Source organism: Bubalus bubalis, chromosome 21, assembly GCF_019923935.1.
Source record: "Bubalus bubalis isolate 160015118507 breed Murrah chromosome 21, NDDB_SH_1, whole genome shotgun sequence".
NCBI lineage: Eukaryota > Metazoa > Chordata > Mammalia > Artiodactyla > Bovidae > Bubalus > Bubalus bubalis.
Window position 1 is genome coordinate 50,656,365 of NC_059177.1, and position 19,697 is coordinate 50,676,061.

The window sequence follows — 19,697 nt, forward strand, 5'->3', positions numbered from 1 at the left end:
TGGCCAAGTTCTAATGCCCGCCAATCAAAACCTGCCACACTAGCGCTTCTGCATACTAACCCATCCTCCCCTAACTCAATAAAGTTTGATCAAACTCCAGATTCAGTTCAGTTCAGTGGTGTCCAGCTCTTTGCGACCCCATGGACTGCAGCATGCTGGGCCTCCCTGTCCATCACCAACTGCCAGAGTTTACTCAAACTCATGTCCATCGAGTTGGTCATGCCATCCAGCCATCTCATCCTCTATCATCCCCTGCTCTTCCCACCTTCAATCTTTCCCAGCATCAGGGTCTTTTCCAGTGAGTCAGTTCTTTGCATCAGGTGACCAAAGTATTGGAGTTTCAGCTTCAGCATCAGTCCTTCCAATGAATATTCAGGACTGATTTCCTTTAGGATGGACTGGTTGGATCTCCTTGCAGTCCAAGGGACTCTCAAGAGTCTTCTCCCAACACCACAGTTTAAAAGCATCAATTCTGCGCTCAGCTTTCTTTATAGTCCAACTCTCATATCCATACATGACTACTGGAAAAACCATAGCTTTGACTAGACGGACCTTTGTTGACAAGGTAATGTCTCTGCTTTTTAATATGCTGTCTAGGTTGGTCATAACTTTTCTTCAAGGAGTAAGCATCTTTTAATTTCATGGCTACAGTCATCATTTGCAGTGATTTTGGATTAGGGACACGGATTTGAGTCTTGCCTCCTGAGTCCTTGCCCATTGACCTCCCAGGTAAGGTCACCTCCCAGTAAAACTCTTCTTCTGGATGCCAGAGACTTCCCCAGTGTTTCAGTGGCTAAGACTCCAAGCTCCCAACTTGGGGGCCAGTGTACAGTCTCTGGTCAGGGAACTAGAACCCAGGTGCTGCAACTAAGGATCCCATGTGCCACAACTAAGATCTAGTGCAGACATAAAAGAAGTAGGTGCTTCTATGCCCATCAGGCAGCCAGTCCTGTTTTTGGTAATAGCTTCTCCAGGTATTAGGACCATATAAGTCTACTCTACACAGTTGGCAGCTCATGTGACATAACTTTCCCCAGAACACTGCTAGATCTTTGCATAGGTCTACCCAGTGCTTCTGTCTGCTCTGAAGCTGTGCTTACTGGTTGCTGCCACTCAGGTAGTCAACAGAGTACACAGTTGGTTGCTCTGACCCTGCCAGGCAGTTGCAATTTCAAAGCCAGGCTCAGGACCAGGCATATCTTGGAGGCCAGCTGCCATTTCCCAGGTGTGGCTCAGTTCCAGCCCCTCCATCTGTGGTCCCTGCTGTCAGTAATCTCTTGAGACAGACGGATCTGGAGCCACTTCCTATCACTGTACAAGGGACTCTGCAGGGGTGTACACAGTGAAGCTGCTTCTATATTGTTTTCAATTTTTTTTTTTTTAAATACGGACCGCTTCTCGAATTTGTATGTCATCCTTGCACAGAGGTCATGCTAATCTCTTATCACTGCAATTGGAGTATATCTGCTCCCGAAGTGAGCATTGCAATGAAGCTTCCGTTTGGACAGACAAGCACCCAGATACTTCGTTATCACTCCAGAATGTAGTCCAGAGATTCTGGGGTCCCAGTCTTCATGGTCACATCAGTGACTCAAGTCCCTGCTGTGTTGGAATCAACTCTGAAGAACTTCTCTTCCAACCCTAAGCAGAAAGCTTTGCTGCTGTTCTCCCCCTCCGTCTGCCCTTAGTTCATTAAGGGCAGTAATTGTTCTGGCTTCCTCTCCCTTCATCATCAATGGGCCTACCACCTCCCTCTGGCTTCAAGGCCTCTCCACCTCAGCTTTTTTTTTTCACTTTTTGGCTGCTCCACATAGCGTGTGGGATCTTAGTTGCCCAACCTGGGATGGAACCTGCGTTCCTGGCATTGGAAGCACGGAGTCTTCACCACTAAACTGCTAGGGAAGTCCCCTCCACCTCAGCTTTTGAGTCCCCTCTGAGGTGACCAAAGGCGAAGTTCCGTTGCCCATTCAGACCCCACCCTATCTGTGCCCCTTTAAGAACCAAGACTCGATGACATCTGTGAGTGACTTGTCTCACCCCAGAGGGTGAGAGTCTGGGTGCCCAGTGACTCACCCCTCATCACCCACTTTTTTTTCTTCTTCAGTTTATGCCTTGAGCTCTAAGAGAAAGGAACTTCTGAGATCCCCCCCATGTAGCTGACGCTGGCTGGTGACTACTCCTCCTCAGACTTGGAAGTTGCCCGCCTCCTTTAACTGTCTTTTCAAACTCTCTTTTTCAGGAAGACTCAGTTTAAAGCCCCACTAAGGGTTCATCTTTCTTCGCATAAACTAGACCTCTTCCCCGAAAACACACACCACCCTACTGCTACTGGCTGGGACCTGCACCCACTCCACCCCATTGTGAATCAGCAGCTCGAATTAACAAGTAAAAGGGAAGGAATCCCAGCGAGTCTGCCTGAGGTGGAGCAGGCAGCAGAACTGAGTCCACAGGTCTTCCGAGAAGGGCTGGGCCCTGCTGTTACGCAACAGGTTCAGAAGCCTCCATTTCAGAAGCTCTTCCAGAAAGGCTAGTTTAAACTTTTTCTAAACATTAAATCCGGTAAATCACGTATGTGTATATTGCACCATTACGTACAGAGTAAATAGTTTAAATAGTAAATAGTTTACAGATTTATTTGTCAACTATACCCCAGCAAAGCTGAAAAAACAATATCTGATACAACCCATTTGGTCAGGCCCTTCTTGCACAATTAGCCCTTTATCAGATGACTTCCTTCTTCGGTCTCCATGGAGTTTAATGGACAACACTTAAAACAAGTTTATTTTCAGAGAGGCATTCCTGGCCTGATCAATCTTTTCTCGTATTTTATTTTTTTTGGGGGGGGGGCGCACCCTGCAGCATGCAGGATCTTAGTTCCCAGATTAGGGGTCCAACCTGTGTCCCCTGAATTGGAAGCACAGAGTCTTAACCACTGGACCACCAGGGAAGTCCCTCTCATAAGTTTTAACTTTGGGGTAATACTGAGTGAAAAATACTGGCTAACAATTTCCCCAGGAGAAATAAATCCATCCATGGCATGGATTTATAAAGACTGGACAGGGATTCAGGTCAGAGTACTCCAAATTTGGCAGGTTTTTGTTACTATGGTCACCAAATAGGCTGGAAGAGCGTGCTTTCATAGAGGTGTGATGCACCTGTGCTGACACTAAAATAAAACCCAGCTGGCGCTGCTCAACAAGTTACTGGGCATCGGGAACTGCTGGACCGGGAAGTGGGAGCTCAGATGAGAGAGGTTCTTGCCCGAGGAGTGAGGGCTCATGGGCCCTGGCCCTGAGGGTAATAGGGAAGCCGACTTGAGATCGGACATCCTTCAGCTTTGACCTACCCAAGAGCTCAACTCCAGACCTGTCACGTGAAAAAGCAAAAACAAAATCACCAGCGAGGTGGGTTGCCGGGGTCCAGCCCCAGCTGATCCAGGGTATTCGAAGGATAGACGGCGTAGGCGAGGGTCAGGGAACAACTGCTTAATTAAACGTTAATTAAGGATATAAAGAGTAATAGAATGAGGATAGCTCAGTAGGAAAATTCAGTGGAGAAAAGAGGCTGAGTAGCTTGGTTTACGCGGGGGACCAATAAAACTTCAAGACAAGAAGCTTGCACCACTTACGTAGGCCGCAGGCGTCCTTCCGTTCTCCCGAAGGAGAGGAGACACTGAGGCCTCCCCGGTCGGATCTTAGAAGCCCAGGCATAATTAGTAAGCATGGTGGGTTCCGCGCTCCAGATGGAGACTCAACCAGAGTGAGAGAGAGAGAGACATGGGGAGACCAGTCTTTCGAGGAACTGATCCCAATTCTTTATTTTCCATGGTCTACTTTTATACACTGAGATGTTATGCAAAAGTCACGCGGGGTCAGCAGTCCTGACTTTTATCAAAGTCAGGTGCTTCATACAAATGTATACAGAGGTCTTAGGGGTGTTACATCATCTTCTGGCCAGGGGGCCTGCTGACAATTTACGACCCTCTCCTTGTGACAGCGGTCAGTCAACCAGGACACTTATTTCTCCAGGGGTGATTATTCTTAAAACAGACACCACCCAAATAAAGTTACATTCCTATAGGGTGAGGGTGTATTGGGTTTTAGTTAAGGAAAGAATTTACTTAGCCTAAGGTCTAACGTGATTAATATCAAAGGTTAATACTTATTTCTTCTATATATTCATTAATGTGTGTAAGGGCAGGGGATGTGGAGACTTAGCAGTAAACATTGGCTCAACAAATGAAAAACCCTTCACCAATACAATTTCTAATCAGCCCATTACACTTATACTAATAATTTTCTAACTTTTCTAAAGAACCTGTTTTTAGAAGGTTTAAAGCATCTCGTGCCTCTCACAGTTGGGAGGCTGTGAGCAATCACATGTGGCTGGACAAGCCTGTCAGGCAGGCTAGAGAACCTTCAGAGGAGTTTGTAGGTTAAAACACTCCTATCACGCCCAGGAATTATTATTAACTGGAGCTCGAAGTTAACTCCTTCTCCGAAAGAGGTGGTGGGGGACAGCCCCCCGTAAAGCCAGAGGTGTAGGTGAGAGCACAAAGTAGTAAAGTAGGCAGGCTCTGGTTATGGGGGTAGATGCTCGAGGATTTCCAGGGGGACTCCTGAGGCTCGATCCCGCCTTTGCGTATGTCAAGCCTCCTTCCTCATGACCTTTGCCATGGGCGGAGTGCCTCACGCCGGCCCCCAACAGTGGGTCACTTGGTGGTGGGCATTCTGTAAGTTGCATCCAGAAGGATTGAAACTGACAGGACATGACAGTGATGTTCTGGGCAGAGGTCCAGCAGCCTTGCCATCATTCATCCTGAAGATAGAAATCCTATTCCCAGCACCCCTGCCAGGTCTAGGGTAGCAGTGGCCAGCAAGGCCAAGACAGGAGACCCAAGAACAGGCTCACTTAATCCAACTGCCTAGGGTCAGGCAGTATCCAGGCACACATGCAGCCCACCTTGGATGGCGTCCTACAGTCCTGAGTATCTGTTGCCCCGGCCTCTGTCCCCAGCTTGTGACTGTGCCTGGGTACCTGTGTATGAATCTAAAGAAGCCCTGGTCTGGGACTTCCCTAGCGGTCTCTAGTGGTTAAGACTCTGTTGTTCCAATGCAGGCGGTGTAGGTTCGATCCATCACTGATCAGAGAATTAAGATCCCACATGCCCCAAGGCATGGTTCAAAAAATAAATAAAATAAAACAGCCTATTCCTAAGCTCTCTAAAAAATTTAAAAAAATGAAAAATAAAGAAGCCCTGGCCCCTGAGGATTTCTTGGCAGACTCACTATGCATCCTCAGAGGCCAGGAGGGATGTTAAGCATACCTTTGTTTCCTACACCAGTTGCTTATGTTACATTATTTTCTTCCTAGGCAAGTGTCTACAGCATCACCCTTCATGTTCCCCTAGCACTTTTTCCCCCCCTGGCACTTTTATCACACAATGCACTATAATTACACGTGAAAACATCTTCCCCAGCCATGATGGCTGTGAACCCCTGGAGGGTAGGGGCTGTTAGTACATAATAGACTATTACTCAAAGGAAAAAATGACTACTATCTGGATAATTCTTTCATTCATTCACCCAAGAAATGCCTACTGAGAATTTGCTCTGTGCAAAGGGCAAACACACACAATTAATACCTAAATACTTTTTTAAGGTTCAGATATTGATGGTAACAGAATTCAAGCAGGAAGAGAAGGCACTGCCACACCCAGGCCCAGGGGTGCAACACCTCCCTCGCCCAATCAGGGCTGCCTATTGACAGGAGCATAACCAGAATGGAATCTGTGCAACAGCATGAGTCTCCAACATGGGAAAAAATGACCCCACATCCTCTCTGTGAGATTCCTTCAGTTTTTTGCCTCTGTTACCTTCCTTGGTGTATGTGTTCAGTTGCTCAGTTGTGTCCAGCGATTTGTGACCCCCATGGACTGTAGCCCACCAAGCTCCTCTTCCCATGGAATTTTCCAGGCAAGAATACTGAAGGGGGTTACCATTTCCTCTTCCAGGGGATCCTCCCAACCCAGGGATGGAACCCATGTCTCCCACATCTCCTGTACTGGCAGGCATATCCTTTACCACTGAGCCACCCTGAAAACATCACCCTCCCCCATTAAATCAACCCCTTATACCACAGAGGTGATAGTGTCACAGATAAGACATTTAATTCTTCTAAAATGTATCTCTAGAGCCTTTCTCTTTTTCACTGTCCCCAGGCAAGCTAAAAAAGCACAGGCAAGGAGGAAACAAAAAATATTTCTCTCCTGATGCCACCTCTAATCAAAAGGTGCTCAATATTTGTGAATACAGCCACACGTGCTCTGTGACTGCTAGGCAGGTGTAGACCAAGGGTGACTGGGGAGTAGGTTTAGAGTAAGCCATAGCACCAGCCAAGGAAAGAACTTTATGATTTGAAACCAAATAAAGCTTAAAGTTTACACACCCAGACATTACAAACCCTCAATTAGATCATCCCCATCCAAGATCGCGGGTATGTGACCAGTCAGTCAGGCCTGTTCCCTCTAGTTCCCTTTCCTGCTTTCCTTCCTGTTGTTGTGCTCCAAGGTCCCATGGCAATGGGTGAGTTGTTCTGTTCTGAGGTTTGGTTACCGGGCCAACGGAGGGGCCTACCAAGCCTATACCCCTCCCCTAGGGGAAACAGCCCAACAGAGAATCCAGTCCTGGGGCCAGGGTGTGTCCTGAGTTGAATTACTCAACTTCTTTCCTCCCAAATCCGTGGGTCACTCCCACAATAGCAGGAACATGCACGCAAATGTTCATGGTTTCTAGTTCTGTTTTTAACGTGTAATAATCAAACGCACTATGAAAGTTTGAAAACTTTAGAAATAATGGTGATCTTCTGATTATGAAGTGTCACTTTATTCCCTGCATTTTAACTTACAACACTTGGTTATTTGAACATAAATTTTTAGGAACTACTCATAATTAGTGTACTTTTTTTTTTTTTTTTTACAGCTATTGAATAGCATTGAAGAGATCCAGGCTCAAAAAAGATTTTCCAAAGTTTTCATTTTTATAATTAGGTTTTGTCCCCCTTTCTAGTGGTGCTGACTTGTCCTACTTCCTTAAGAATCTGACCCATGCCATAAATGGTATAGGAGGAACTGCTAAAAAAGGAAGAGGGAAGCAGACACTGTAATGTAGGTTCAGTCATGCCCATTAACCCAGCTTTCATTTTCCATAAATAGGACTAAAGCAGTGGTTCTGGTTCGATCACAATTTTAACAATTTAAAAGAACTTCCATAGACGGGCACTTGGGGGTGTCAGGATCGAGATGTAGAATTATCATTTGATGGTAACTCTTATGCACATAGGATTAACTGCTATGTAGTTATTCAAGGCATTTTTTTAAATTATTATTTATTTATTTGGCTGCTATGGGTCTTAGTTGTGGCATGTGGCATGTAGTTCCCTGATTAGGGACTGAACCTGGTCCCCCTGCATTGGGAGTTCAAAGTCTTAACCACAGGACCACAAAGGAAGTCCCCCAAGGCAGTTTTAATTCCAAATTACCTTGCCCCACTATCTACCCAGCTGCCAAGAGGCCTCTGTTAGGAGATAGTGCTTAATATATTAATTTCAATTAGCCAAAACTCAACCTAAAAAAGGTAGTAAATCTGTTCAAATGACCTACCTCAACTTCACCAGGCCAGTTTTTTCTTCTGCACCTGTTTTTTCTCTTTCCTCACAGACATCTTTCCAAAGGGTTCTTAGTAGGTCTGTGGGCTGTACCTCTGTGTAAAGTACCCTCAGCTATTTCTGTTCTCAAACCTCCTACAATATCTGTATGCAGGATATATGGGACCAGCCTCCCTTCTAGCCAGAGATCTCAGGCCCTTTCAGTAGTCTGTGTCCAGCTCAACTGGCCTAATCTTCACTCTATGAGTTTCCCTGCTTGTTCCAGAAATTTCCTTTAACCCCTTTAGTCTCCTCTCCTTTAACATGCACCATCATTTCTATGCTTTTAAGATCACACTCAAAAGGTACTCAAGTGAAACGCTCCGTTTCACAGCTCGGGGTCTACAGTCTTTGATTTATACCCTTTACTGGTGGTTATCACACACTACTTGACTTGGTGCTGGGCTTTTGTGGACTCGCTCCTCTTCTCTATTAGACTGGGTAAAGCAGGGGTCTTCATCCTCTGCGATCTAATGTCTGACCGTCTGAGGTGGAGCTGGTGTAAAAACAATAAAGGGCACAAGAAATGTAATGCGCTTGAATCTTCCCCAAAGCCACCCAACACTCCGCCCCCCACCTCAAGAAAACAGTTCTTCCACGAGATAGGCCCCTGGTGCATAAAAAAATGGGGATCTGGAGAAGGAAATGGCAACCCACTGCAGTATTCTTGCCTGGAAAAGTCCATGGACAGAGGAGCTTGACGGGCTGCAGTCCATGGGGTTACATGACTGAGCCTGTGTGCATGAGGGTGGAGGGTGATGGGTTGGTAGCAATAAACTGGTAGAACTAAAAAAAAAAAAAAAAAAAAATGGGGATTACTGGATAAGGGCAGGTACTGAGTCATAGTTGTCTAATTTTTCTGAGGGCAGGAGGTGCTAGACACATATAGTCTAGCCCTCCAGAAGGAGGGCTGTGTTTCTTGTAGGCACGGTCGAGTGGGAGCCATAAGGTGTTCAGGCTATTGTACTTTGTTGCAACAACAAAGCAGCAGCCTGGGTACCTGATGTGGAGAATATACCTTGACCGCTCCTCCCACCCCCGTTGCTATCGCCCCCCTGTGGCTGCTTGCCTGCCCAATAAAGTAGGTAGCTCATTGGAGGGCTTGTGGAATTCGGCCTGGGCCAAGTGATTCTGGGGTTCAGACAGTGATGATTACGAATATTCCCGCAGGGCCTGCCGGACAGGGATCAGGAGTTCACGTTTGGGCAGCTAAGAGCTCGCCTGAGGTCTCCGCTGAAAGCGGAATGGCTGGAGTGAAAACAAGAAAATGTAGCTTCAGGACTCCTCGCACCTGGCGCTGCGTTGATTTAAGACCAGGATAACCCCGCAGGCCAGAAGAGGTACCCGAAGGGTCGGTGGGGCCTGTTGTGTGACTCCTCGAGATCGCCGGGCTGGACTCAGAAAGGTGTGCCAGACGGCGCTGGCTCCGCGACGTCTGCCTGGCTGAGAACACTGCAGCTCTTTCCCGACGCCCGCCTCCTCTTCCGGCCCCGCTCCCGGCTCCACCGCGCACGCGCGGAGGAGGCCAGGGCGGGTGGGGGGTGTGGTGGTGCGCCGTTAGGGGTGGGGGACAGCAAGAGGCGGGCCGGCGCCCCTGGCCGCCACACGAGGAGGGGCGTGCGTGCGCGCACGTGAGTGCGTGTGTGCGTGCGTGCGTGGGCGCGGTCCACAGCACGCTTTGCGCGAGGCGGATGTCCGGGCCGGCTGGGCTGGGGCCGCGGACGAGATGGCGGAAGGCGGAGGGTACCGTGAGCGACCGGATGCGGAGACCCAGAAATCCGAGCTCGGGGCCTTGATGAGGACCACGCTCCAGCGAGGGGCGCAGTGGTGAGCGCCGGGTCCGCCTTTCTGCCCCACTGGGCCAGGGGCCGGCGCTCGGGTGTTCAGGCCCGGCCCCTCTTGCCCGGCTTGGCTAGAGGCTGGGCAGGGGAGATGTTGGTAACTCTGAGAGTGGCTGGACTCCCCGCCCCTTAGGGAAGAGAGCACTGGATGAAAGCGTGGGTGGAGCTGAGGGTCGTCCGGTCTTCTTGGAGCCCCAGGGGGCGTATCCAGCGGAGGCTGGGGCTACGGGATGGAAAGAAGGGGAGTACTCCCGGGCACCTTGCGGTTGAGGAGAGTCCTTTGCCTTTGAGGATTCACTTTGTGATTTTGGGCGAAGGCGTCCACACCTCACAGACCCTGGCTTCTTATTTTTAAGATCAAGATAACGATATTTGGTGCCCTCCCCCTCAGGTGCTTGAGGTGTAGATAAGAAGTAGATACTCTGTAACTTGTAAGCTGCTGGACAGACGTCAAGGTCAGGGCTGAACAATTGTCTGAGAGTCCCAGGTTATTTTGGTAGCAAATGTTAAAAATAATGACAGCAGCGTTTCAGAGTGAAAGAGGCGGGTTAGCCTAGAGCCTAGTCAAGCAAGTCTGAGTTAGTAAGTTTTTCTTAATAAATTATCTAGTACCAGGGACAGTACTTCCGCTAGTGAAGAGATTCCTGGCTGGTATTATTGTGTGGAAACAGAAACTGGGGCTTGGCGTTGCACTGAATGTGGTTGAGCAACCCTTTTTTAAGAAACGATGGTGGTGGTGATAATGGCTGTATTACAGTGACAGAGAAATCGAACAGGGAAGAGAAACTAGGAATTGAGTCGTTACAGTGTCCTTGAGCTGGCCAAGCTGTGATAGGCAGAGCAGGCAGAAGTACTTGATATCCCGAATCGTGGTGACACGTGAAGAATAGTCAGCAGAAGCAGAGAGGTTTCAGATAGACTAAAATGACACAGTAAAAGTGTTCAGAGGGAAAAGAGCATTTTAGAATGTGGATATATTTATGGATCCTTGTGGCCTCTGGGAAGCTGCCTGGTCTCCTCTGAAGTGTGTTGGTTATAAAATTTGAAGGACTCAACAATGTAACTGTTACGCTTTGTTCCCCTACAGAGGTTTCCCCCTCCTTCTGTCTTAATTGTATTAATAAAACAGCATGATGATACTTTTAAAATATAACCAGGTCAACATAATGCTTTTTGATAAGATAAACACACCATGACATTGTATGTATATATGTGTGTATATATCTATATAAGTCTGTATGTATATATGTGCACATGTGTATATATACATTATATATATACACACACACACACACACACACACGTTTGGTCCTCAAAGGAAAACTGAAGTGTGTTATGTTGTTACCTTATTTTTAGAAAGAAAATTGGTTTAATGCTCTTCACATGAAGCAAAGCAGTGTATCCAAACTGTCTGCCTAGACAAGGACCTCTGTAAAGATCATTATGAAATTAATGACATGGTCATTAGCAAATAAGGTTTTCCCCATAGAAAGAATTTCTTTAAGCAAGCATTTTTGAAGCTAGCCATTTCCTTCCTTTTACTTATTCTTTTAACAGCCGTTTCACTTAGTCAGTGCATCCCCTGGACCAGGCTTTCTGTTCCAGGCCCAAGAGGGCCTGGCCCTGTTCCTGCTCTTGAAAGTGTGTTTTTTTAGCAGGGTTGCTTGCCCCCAAGTGGAAGGACCCTAAAAAATTTAGGGAGCAGCTGCAGAAACGTATAACCTCAGGTTTTTGGGTACAGTCCATTTTTGTCTGTCTCTAGGTATCTTATTGACAGCCGGTGGTTCAAGCAGTGGAAGAAGTATGTGGGCTTCGACAGCTGGGATATGTACAATGTGGGTGAACATAATCTGTATCCTGGCCCGATAGATAACTCCGGACTCTTTTCAGGTACAGTATCCTGTTGCTTTTCTAACTGAAATGTCCACTTGGGTAAACTGAGGTCATGGTGGCCTGAGGTTGTGTTTATCTTTGCCACAGGTATCATGAACCTGACTTTCTTACTGTGAGAGGATAGAAACAAGGGGCCTTGACTTGGGTCTATAACAGAAGTGTTTGCAGGCCCTCACAGAGAAGTGAAGCTTCTTTTTTCCTGAATTAACTCCTTTTAGTAAAAGCAGAAATGTCTTAGTGAGGAATGTCTGGAGGAATGTCTGCCTGTCCCTCTTTATCGTTTCTTTTTTTCAAGTTCTGCTAGAAATTTGAGATTACTATATGGAATGGAAAGAAATAGGATATTATTTTGAAACTGCATCTGGAATCTGAAATTTAGGAACCAGAATTTTCTGTGTTACCTTTGCAGTGGGACAAATTGTTGACCTGACAACATTCATCAGGCATTGCTGTGGTGGCCATGTTTGTCACAGAAGTAGTGTGAGGGGAGGTGGAAGTTTAGTAGAGTTACGAACACAGACCAGCTCCTCATGGAAGAAGTGACTGAAAAAGTGAAGTATGACATGGCTGAGCTTGGCTTGTGCCTTTGGATGCATAGAAACGGCAGTTGGCCTTTCCTCGGCCTTTTTTCTGCCTTGCTTTTAGATTCCCGTGCAAGCATGACAGATGATCTGTTGCCTGGGCCCACAGTTAAGGCAGCAGGAAGGCAGACAGTGCATGAGGCTTGATTCAGATACCTAACACTATCCTGGGTGTTTTAAAAAAAACGAGCAGTGCTTTAGTGTATACCTTATTTTTGGGGAGATATGAATGACATAATAATGTTACAGGCTTTTCTTCCTGTTGTAGGTGGAAGTATACCATGAAGTTGCCCCAAAGGATCATTGTATTGTATTTGCACTTTGTTCATTTCCATCTTTATTTGAGAAGGAGAATTCTTAAGGCTTAAAAAAAATTTTTTTTTAATTGAAAGATACTGCTTTATAATATTGTATCGGTTTCTACCATACATCAGCATGAATCAGCCATAAGTATACATATGTCCCCTCCCCTTTGAACCTCCATCCCACCTCCCATCCCACCTCCCATCCCACTTAAGGCTCTTAATAGTATTGGTGTTGAGAATCCTAGAGCTGGAGGGACCCTCAAGTCATTTCGTACGACCTTCAGCTGAGGGCAAGCATTTCTTCTGTTGTCTTTCAATTTGATGTCACTGGATTAGGCTGGAAACATTTGTTGTGTGCTTGGGAGGCGAGAAGTACATTCCGTTCAGACCCTGGAACATTGACAGAGCAGGAATGGCCTATCTCTAGCCAATGAGGGCCGCCCTCTTAGCTCTTGGACTCTCAGTCACCTGCCAGTCCCAGTCTGGCTGCCTGCCGCCTACGGTCATGGGAGTTGCCTAGAAGGGGCTCTTGAACGAGTGGGAAGGAGTGGGTAGGGCATATCCTCACTAATGTAGTCTGCTCGTTTCCTCTCTCATTTTCCACTTCTGCCCCTCCTGTATATCTGAGGGAATCCTTATGCCAAGACCAAGTTGTGCTCTCATTTTTTTCCCCTTTATTTGCTCTGTTGAAGAAATTTGCAAAGGCTCAGTCCTTATCGCAAAACCCCTGTGTGCTTTTTACTATGATGCCCTTTGACTGATGCAGTTTTAAGGAAAAATGGTGAACTGTATTGAAAATTCCAGTTAAGTTCCTTTGTTTGCCTTGAGTGTCATAAGAATGACATGTTTGAGAAAATCGTCACTGAGCCTCAGAGGAGAAAGCCCTGTAGAACTGATGTACTTGGGGTTAATGACGCTAAAAACTCTTGGCTCCTTTCCCACCTTTAAAGGTCTGTGGCTGCTGTTGGGCACAGCATGGGTAGCCAGACCTGCATAGTTTTAGTGTTAGAAATGAAGAAGGTATATGTCTCCAAGTAAGATTGGTGAAGAACCTTTGTGAGTTTTAATTTGCAAATCAGAGAAGACCTTGGAGTTGAGGTGTGAAGCTTTTGTTTCAAGTACTTCTCCTGGATCATCCTTCTGTTGCTGAATAGAAAACGTATGATCTGTCAGTGTGAATAATTGTGCCAGAGCTGCTGTGGAAAACAGTTGGCTCATCAGTGAGGAGCCACTTTTTTTTCCCTTTTAAATTATGGCGAAATACACATAAAACTTACCATCTAAATTTATTTTATTATTACTATTATTTTGGCCTTGCCTTGTGACATATGGGGACTTAGTTCCTTGACTAGGAGTTGAATCTGTGCTCCCTGCAGTGTAAGTGCCGAGTCTCAATCACCAGACCATCAGGAAAGTTGTACCATCTAAATTTTTTTTTTTTTTTTAATTTTTTTTTTTTTTTGGCCTTGATGCATGTGGGATCTTAGTTCCCTGACCAGGGATTGAACCCATACCCCCTGCATTGGAAGCATGTAGTCCTAACCACTGGACCACCAGGGAAACACCACCATCTAAATATTTTTAAGTGTTGAGTAGTATAAAGTATATTTACATTGGTGTGAAGCCAATCTCCAGAACTTTTTTATTTTGTAAAACTGAATCTCACAACTTCCCTGGTAGTTCAGTGCCTAAGACTCTGCGTTCCCAAAGCAAGGGGTCTGGGAGAAATCCCTGGCCAGGGAACCAGATCCCACATGCCACAACCAAGCACGCATGGAATAGCGAGAGCCCGCACACCACAGTGAAGACCCAGCATGTCCTAAAGAAATAAATACAAATGTCAAAATAGCAGCAACTGAATCTCCATACCCATTAGACAGTAGTTCCAGTCTCCTTTCTCCCAGACCCTGGCAGCCATCGTTGTACTTTCTGTCTCTGATTACTCTTGATTCCTAGTATAAGTGGAGTCGTACAGTATTTGTCTGTCTCTGACCAGCTTTTTGCATTCAGCATAAGGTCCTCAAGGTTTATCCATATTGTGGCCTGTCAGAATTTCTTTCTTTTTAAAGCTTAAATGATACACCACTGTGCTTATATACGGCATTTTGTTTATCCATGCATCCTTCTCACTTTGGGATTCCTGTTCTCCAAGGCTATTTAGTGTCTTTCCTTTTTCCTTGGAAATGACAAAGGCAAAGGTGAATCAGATAGGAAACCCTGGTCATCTTGTGAGTGCTGTTTTTGGCTTTTATTTTTAACATTGTCTACCTTGTACAGGTGAGTTACACCATTGTGGGTACTGTCTGCTTCCCTGGCTTTGTGGCTTCACTTGTCTGGGAGAGAATAGTGGCACTGTTGCAGGAGTGGGTGTTGATGTGCGCAGGCTTAGCAGGGACACTCCCTGGGTGGGAGGTGGTCAGTCTTCCCTTGATCCAGTCCCGTGGGCTTCCATTAAGAGAGTATATTTCAGACCATGCATGTCCTTTTCTTTCTTTTTTGGTTGTGCTGGGTCCTCTTTGCTGCACACGGGCTTTCTCTCATTGCAGTGAGCAGAGACTACTCTTTGTTGCGGTGCACGGGCTTTTCATTGCAGTCGCTTCTCTCGTTGCAGAGCACAGGCTCTAGGCACCCGGGCTTCAGTAGTTGTAGCACGCAGGCTCAGTAACTGTGGCTCGAGGGTTTTAGTTGCTTGGTGGCATGTGGAATCTTCCAGGACCAGGGATCGAACCCGTGTCCCCTGCATTGGCAGGCAGATTCCTATGCAGTGTACCACCAAGGAAGTCCATGGATGTCCTTTTCTGAATCCCAGTTGCCTCCATGTGGGGGTGTAAGATGGATGCTTCGCATGTTAAAGAAATTCTCTTTCTGTATGGCTGGTGTCCAGCTGAGTTTTTGTCTTGGAGTTTTGGACACTAAGAATGGTAAATGACTCTTGGTAAAAATAAATTTAACTTCATTGACGTGTTCATTTGCTTGCTTAGTAAATCTTTCAAAGAAAGGTGATACCTGATTTCAATGCAGTTTCATTCAGCAGAATATTGTTAAATATTAAAACAGTTTTAATTGTGGAGCTGGACGCACTTTGAAAATGTAAATCGGGGTTTTTCTCTTTTCTCTTTCCTTCTCCCTCCAATTTTGGAAGAAATACAAGTTCCTCACAAACTGCTCAGAAATCACAGCTAAAGACAATCATCCAGGTCTGCTCTATGTTATAGCCAGTGACAGAATTTTGGAGTTTTGTACTTGTTCCCATAAATACTTTTCTTGTTTCTGAAAAGTAGATGAGAATCATGTAAAACAAGCATTTCTGGGAAGAAGAGCAGTGAGCTATGTGCTGTTTTCCTTTTTCAGATCCTGAGAGTCAGACCTTAAAGGAACATTTAATTGATGAATTGGACTATGTTTTGGTCCCAGCAGAGGCCTGGAATAAGTTACTAAACTGGTATGGCTGCGTAGAAGGCCAGCAGCCCATTGTCAGAAAAGTGAGTACCCGCGTTGTCCCACCCGCTGGTCAGTGTCTGTGAGTGCTCCCTGGCACTGACTGCTTTTGCTTTCCTGGGGTATAGACGTTCCTAAGCTGTTGAATGGAGGCCTCCAAACATCACAGCTGCCCAGTGGCTTGGGATGTGTCCAGAAGTACAGTGAGAGCGCATTCTGGAAGCTTCTTTGAGGGAAAGTTCACTTGGGGGCATATGGACACACAGTAATGTGCTGCTTCTTGTTTAACTTAACTTTTCTGATACTGCTTTTCCCCCTGTAGTTAGGAATCTCTGATCACATTGTTGAGTACCTCGGAAAACAGGTGTTAATCGCCGAGAGAAGAACAATCTATAAGGGAAGGCAGGCCCTGGGAGAGAAACCCAGCTTGTCAACCGCTCTGGTGGCCAGAACTCACAAGAATACCACCACCCTGACTGCCACAGTTGTTTGCTTGTCCCATCGTGGGGGACATCTCCTCTGGTGGAGGAGTAGGCAGTGGGTGCGTTCCTCACTCTGCATGGTGTGCAGTTTCCCTTCTTAGCAGAGCAGGGAAGGGCTGCAGTGCTGAGGTCAAGCTTCTAAGTGTCGCTCTTCAGGGCTGGAATACGTTCTTTCTCCAACCTGAAACCTGGGACTCTGAGAGGGGTTAGGAATCAAATGGTGAGGGGCAGGCCAGCTTTCACAGGTGTCCCCTAATGCCGACAGTCCCGCTGTGTGGTGAGCATACTGCCGAAGGATTTAACTGTGTTCTCCAGGCCCTGATTCCACAGACCCTGCAAGGGGAATCATCACGATCTCCACTTAGAGATGAACAGTGACTTTCCTGTTGTGCCCTCTTGTTGCTAGCTCTGGTTCCATCACGATGCTCTTGGTTGGTCCTAATGAGTGGAAATAAGACTTTTTTTTTCCTTTGAGAGTTATGTTTTATTTGGTGGAAATTTTTAGAACTTCAAGCCCTCAGGAGACAGTATCTCAAGTGACCCTGAGAGACTTGCTCTGAGGAGGTGAGGCTTGGGGAGCCAGGTTATGGAGAAGTTTTGCAACAAAGGGCAGGTAGTCTGAACATCGAAAGATTATTGTTAAATAAAGGAAATCCACATAATCTCAAGTGAAGGAATGTAATGCTTTTCTGTATGGGAATATGCAAGAGTCTGGGCTCACTGAAAATATTTCTTCTTAGGCACCTCATCTATCTGGGGCCAGTGGAAATAAGATTTTTAAACTCCTGAGACACACGCCGGTGACTTTAAAGCTCACACTCATTGTCACATAGACTCTGCCTTTTGTCGCTGATGAGGCATGTTGCTTCCCCAGACTGTCCCGGTGTGGGACCAGTGCTCCTTCACCCGCGCTCTCGTTCGCAGGTGGTAGAACATGGCCTGTTTGTCAAGCACTGCAAGGTGGAGGTATATTTGCTGGAACTGAAGCTTTGTGAGAACAGTGACCCCACCAACGTGCTGAGCTGCCATTTCAGCAAGGCAGACACCATCGGTGAGTCCCCTGGCTGGCATTCCAGGAAGCTAGTGAGCATGCAGGGCATGGTGGCTAATGAGTGGGCAGGTGGGGCACCCTCTTTAGACTTGTTAGCCAGATAGTCTCGGATTATGGTGACCTGTCCTGACCTGGGCGCCTGCTTTCCAGGACTCTCTTGTGGACAGCTAAGCCTGGCAATCATATTGTAAGAAGCACTGCACATGTTCTCTGCTTACTTAACCTATGGTATGGTAATAAAGGTGAAGAAATCTCAGTGAGAAAATGGCAGACCTAGTATTTGAAACCAAATCTGTCTTAGTTCCAGAGGTTCGTCTTCTAACTATACCATGTTGCTTTTGTGTTGTAAATGGGGACCCACATCATCAAATAATGAGAAGCCTAGGGGCTGTCTTTGGGTATTTGAGTATAAAAGGATGCCCCATGCAAGATGTTTAGCCTTAGGAGTCACCAAGGGGCTGAGGGCAGTCAGATCTTTTGATCCTGAGCATCCCATGACCGTCCGAAAGGACGGAAGATGAGCCTCAGCTTGCTGTGGTGGCTGTTGTCCTTGCACCGGGAGAAAGCCCAGAGTGATGTCTCTCCCTGTCCCCAGCAACCATCGAGAAGGAGATGAGGAAGCTCTTCAACATCCCTGCAGAGCGTGAGACGCGGCTGTGGAACAAATACATGAGCAACACCTACGAGCAGCTGAGCAAGCTGGACAACACTGTGCAGGATGCCGGGCTGTACCAGGGTCAGGTAGGAGGGCCCAGGCGTGCCCCCGCAGACAGCTCCACCAGGATGTGTGGACAGATACCTTTTTGGTCCTGAGCATGTCAGCAAGTGAGATGGTTTGCACATTCCTAATAGGGCTTCCTCTTTCACTCAGGTGCTAGTAATTGAGCCCCAAAATGAAGATGGCACATGGCCAAGGCAGACCCAGCAATCCAAGTAAGTGGACGTGTCCTCTCTTGTGGCCGGGCACACGGGCATAAGAGAGACGCCAGAGAAAAACATGCTTTAAACCAGATGGAAAACATTTGCTTTTGTATCCAAAGTCTGTAATCCTGGCTTTTGGTAACCAGCATGCTGGGCAGCCATCCCAGGGAAAGCTGTCAGACATGTCAACCAGGCACTGAGCCTCTACTTTTGAGGAGGAGATGGGGAAGAGGAGGGGCCGGGATCTGGGGATGCTGCCCTGCCAAGATGCGGCTTTGTTTCTGTCAAGGGCATTTATTTTTTCCGCCTATAGGCAGGGGCTTTGATGGAGGAAGAGAGGGCTCAGACATAGGGTCTTAACTATTTAAAGGTAATAGTTCCATTCCATCCTACTCTTTACCCCAGGGAGTGTTTCTGATAGTTGCCCTTGTCACTTCCTGGGGGAATTACTCTAGTACTAAACTGGGACTCCAGGCACCCCTGTCTTCAGGAGAGGTTCTTGTGTGGTGTGGAGTTAATGCATGTTCTGAAAAGGGGACAGAAAGGAGTGGTGGATTTTTCATACAGTATAAGATTGGGGAATCGTGTCTGTATCCCAGTAGTTATTGGGAGAATGTTGGTCTTTGCTGTCTTCCTCAGTCAGATTTTGGACAGTGAGTGTTTTGTGGTAATGGGCTTGTAGCTCTTCTATGAAATTTACAAAAGCTACGAGCTCTCTCTTGAGAAACACAGGAAAAGGCAGCATTTTGCCAACAATCTCAAGGGTTTTATAGACCCCCCGCCAAAGCTTAGCCATGGACTTACTTCAGTGTAAGAAACTCTGATCCCCAATTCCTGAAAAGATGACGGAATAGCTATGTTATGCAGAATAGTGATTGTGTCTCCCCCCACCCCCTCCAACAAAGTCCATGTCCTAATCCCCAGAACCTGTGAATGTGTTAGGTTCCTGGCAGGAGGGACTTTGCAGATATGATTAAGGATCTTGAGATGGGAGATGATCCTGGATTATCTGGGTAGGCCCAGCATAATCACAAGGTCCTTATAAACAGAAGAGGGAGACAGAGAAGAGTCAGATGTGAAGGTGGAAGCAGAGTCAGAGCAATGAAACGTGAGACAGAGGCGACTGGCCGTGAGCCAGGGAAGCTGGGCAGCCTCTAGAAATCCCTAGAGCCTTCACCAGGGAACATAGCTCTGCCCACACCTTGAGTTAGCTCGGTGACAATCATTTTGACCTTCGGACCTCCAAAACCATAAGATAATAAACTTGTGTTGTTTAAGCTACTAAGTTTGTGGTGATTTGTGACAGCAGCCTAAGAAACAGGTAACAGTAGCCCAGCAGCCTTCTCACTCCCTTCTTGGAACTGGAAATGCCACAGAACTAAGAGAAAATAACATAAAAACTGAGACAACGTCTTTAGGAGACAGAAGGTGCTTGGATTCTAGTCTCTGAGGTAGGGCTGACAGCTTGGAGTGAAAGACCC

At 46.7% G+C, this 19,697-nt stretch overlaps 1 protein-coding gene and 1 non-coding gene across 5 annotated transcripts in view; one reads left to right on the top strand and one right to left on the bottom strand.

Moving 5' to 3' along the window:
- Positions 1–1,380: 1,380 nt before the first annotated feature.
- LOC112581307 lies at positions 1,381–1,483 on the bottom strand. The gene has a single exon (XR_003105840.1). It is a non-coding gene; the product is annotated as a U6 spliceosomal RNA (small nuclear RNA).
- A 7,818-nt stretch (positions 1,484–9,301) lies between these two features.
- The window catches only part of USP4 (ubiquitin specific peptidase 4), a 39,848-nt gene continuing 29,452 nt past the window's right edge, over positions 9,302–19,697 (top strand). Inside the window, exons 1-6 of one of the 4 annotated variants that reach the window (XM_006053252.4) lie at positions 9,302–9,531; positions 11,308–11,435; positions 15,676–15,806; positions 17,169–17,295; positions 17,891–18,036; positions 18,167–18,228. In XM_006053252.4, coding sequence (XP_006053314.2) covers positions 9,431–9,531; positions 11,308–11,435; positions 15,676–15,806; positions 17,169–17,295; positions 17,891–18,036; positions 18,167–18,228 — 695 coding nt within the window. In that variant the 5' untranslated portion in view covers positions 9,302–9,430. The remainder of the gene's footprint in view (positions 9,532–11,307; positions 11,436–15,675; positions 15,807–17,168; positions 17,296–17,890; positions 18,037–18,166; positions 18,229–19,697) is intronic. The other 3 variants (XM_025272022.3, XM_006053251.4, XM_006053250.4) reach the window with 3 other exon arrangements.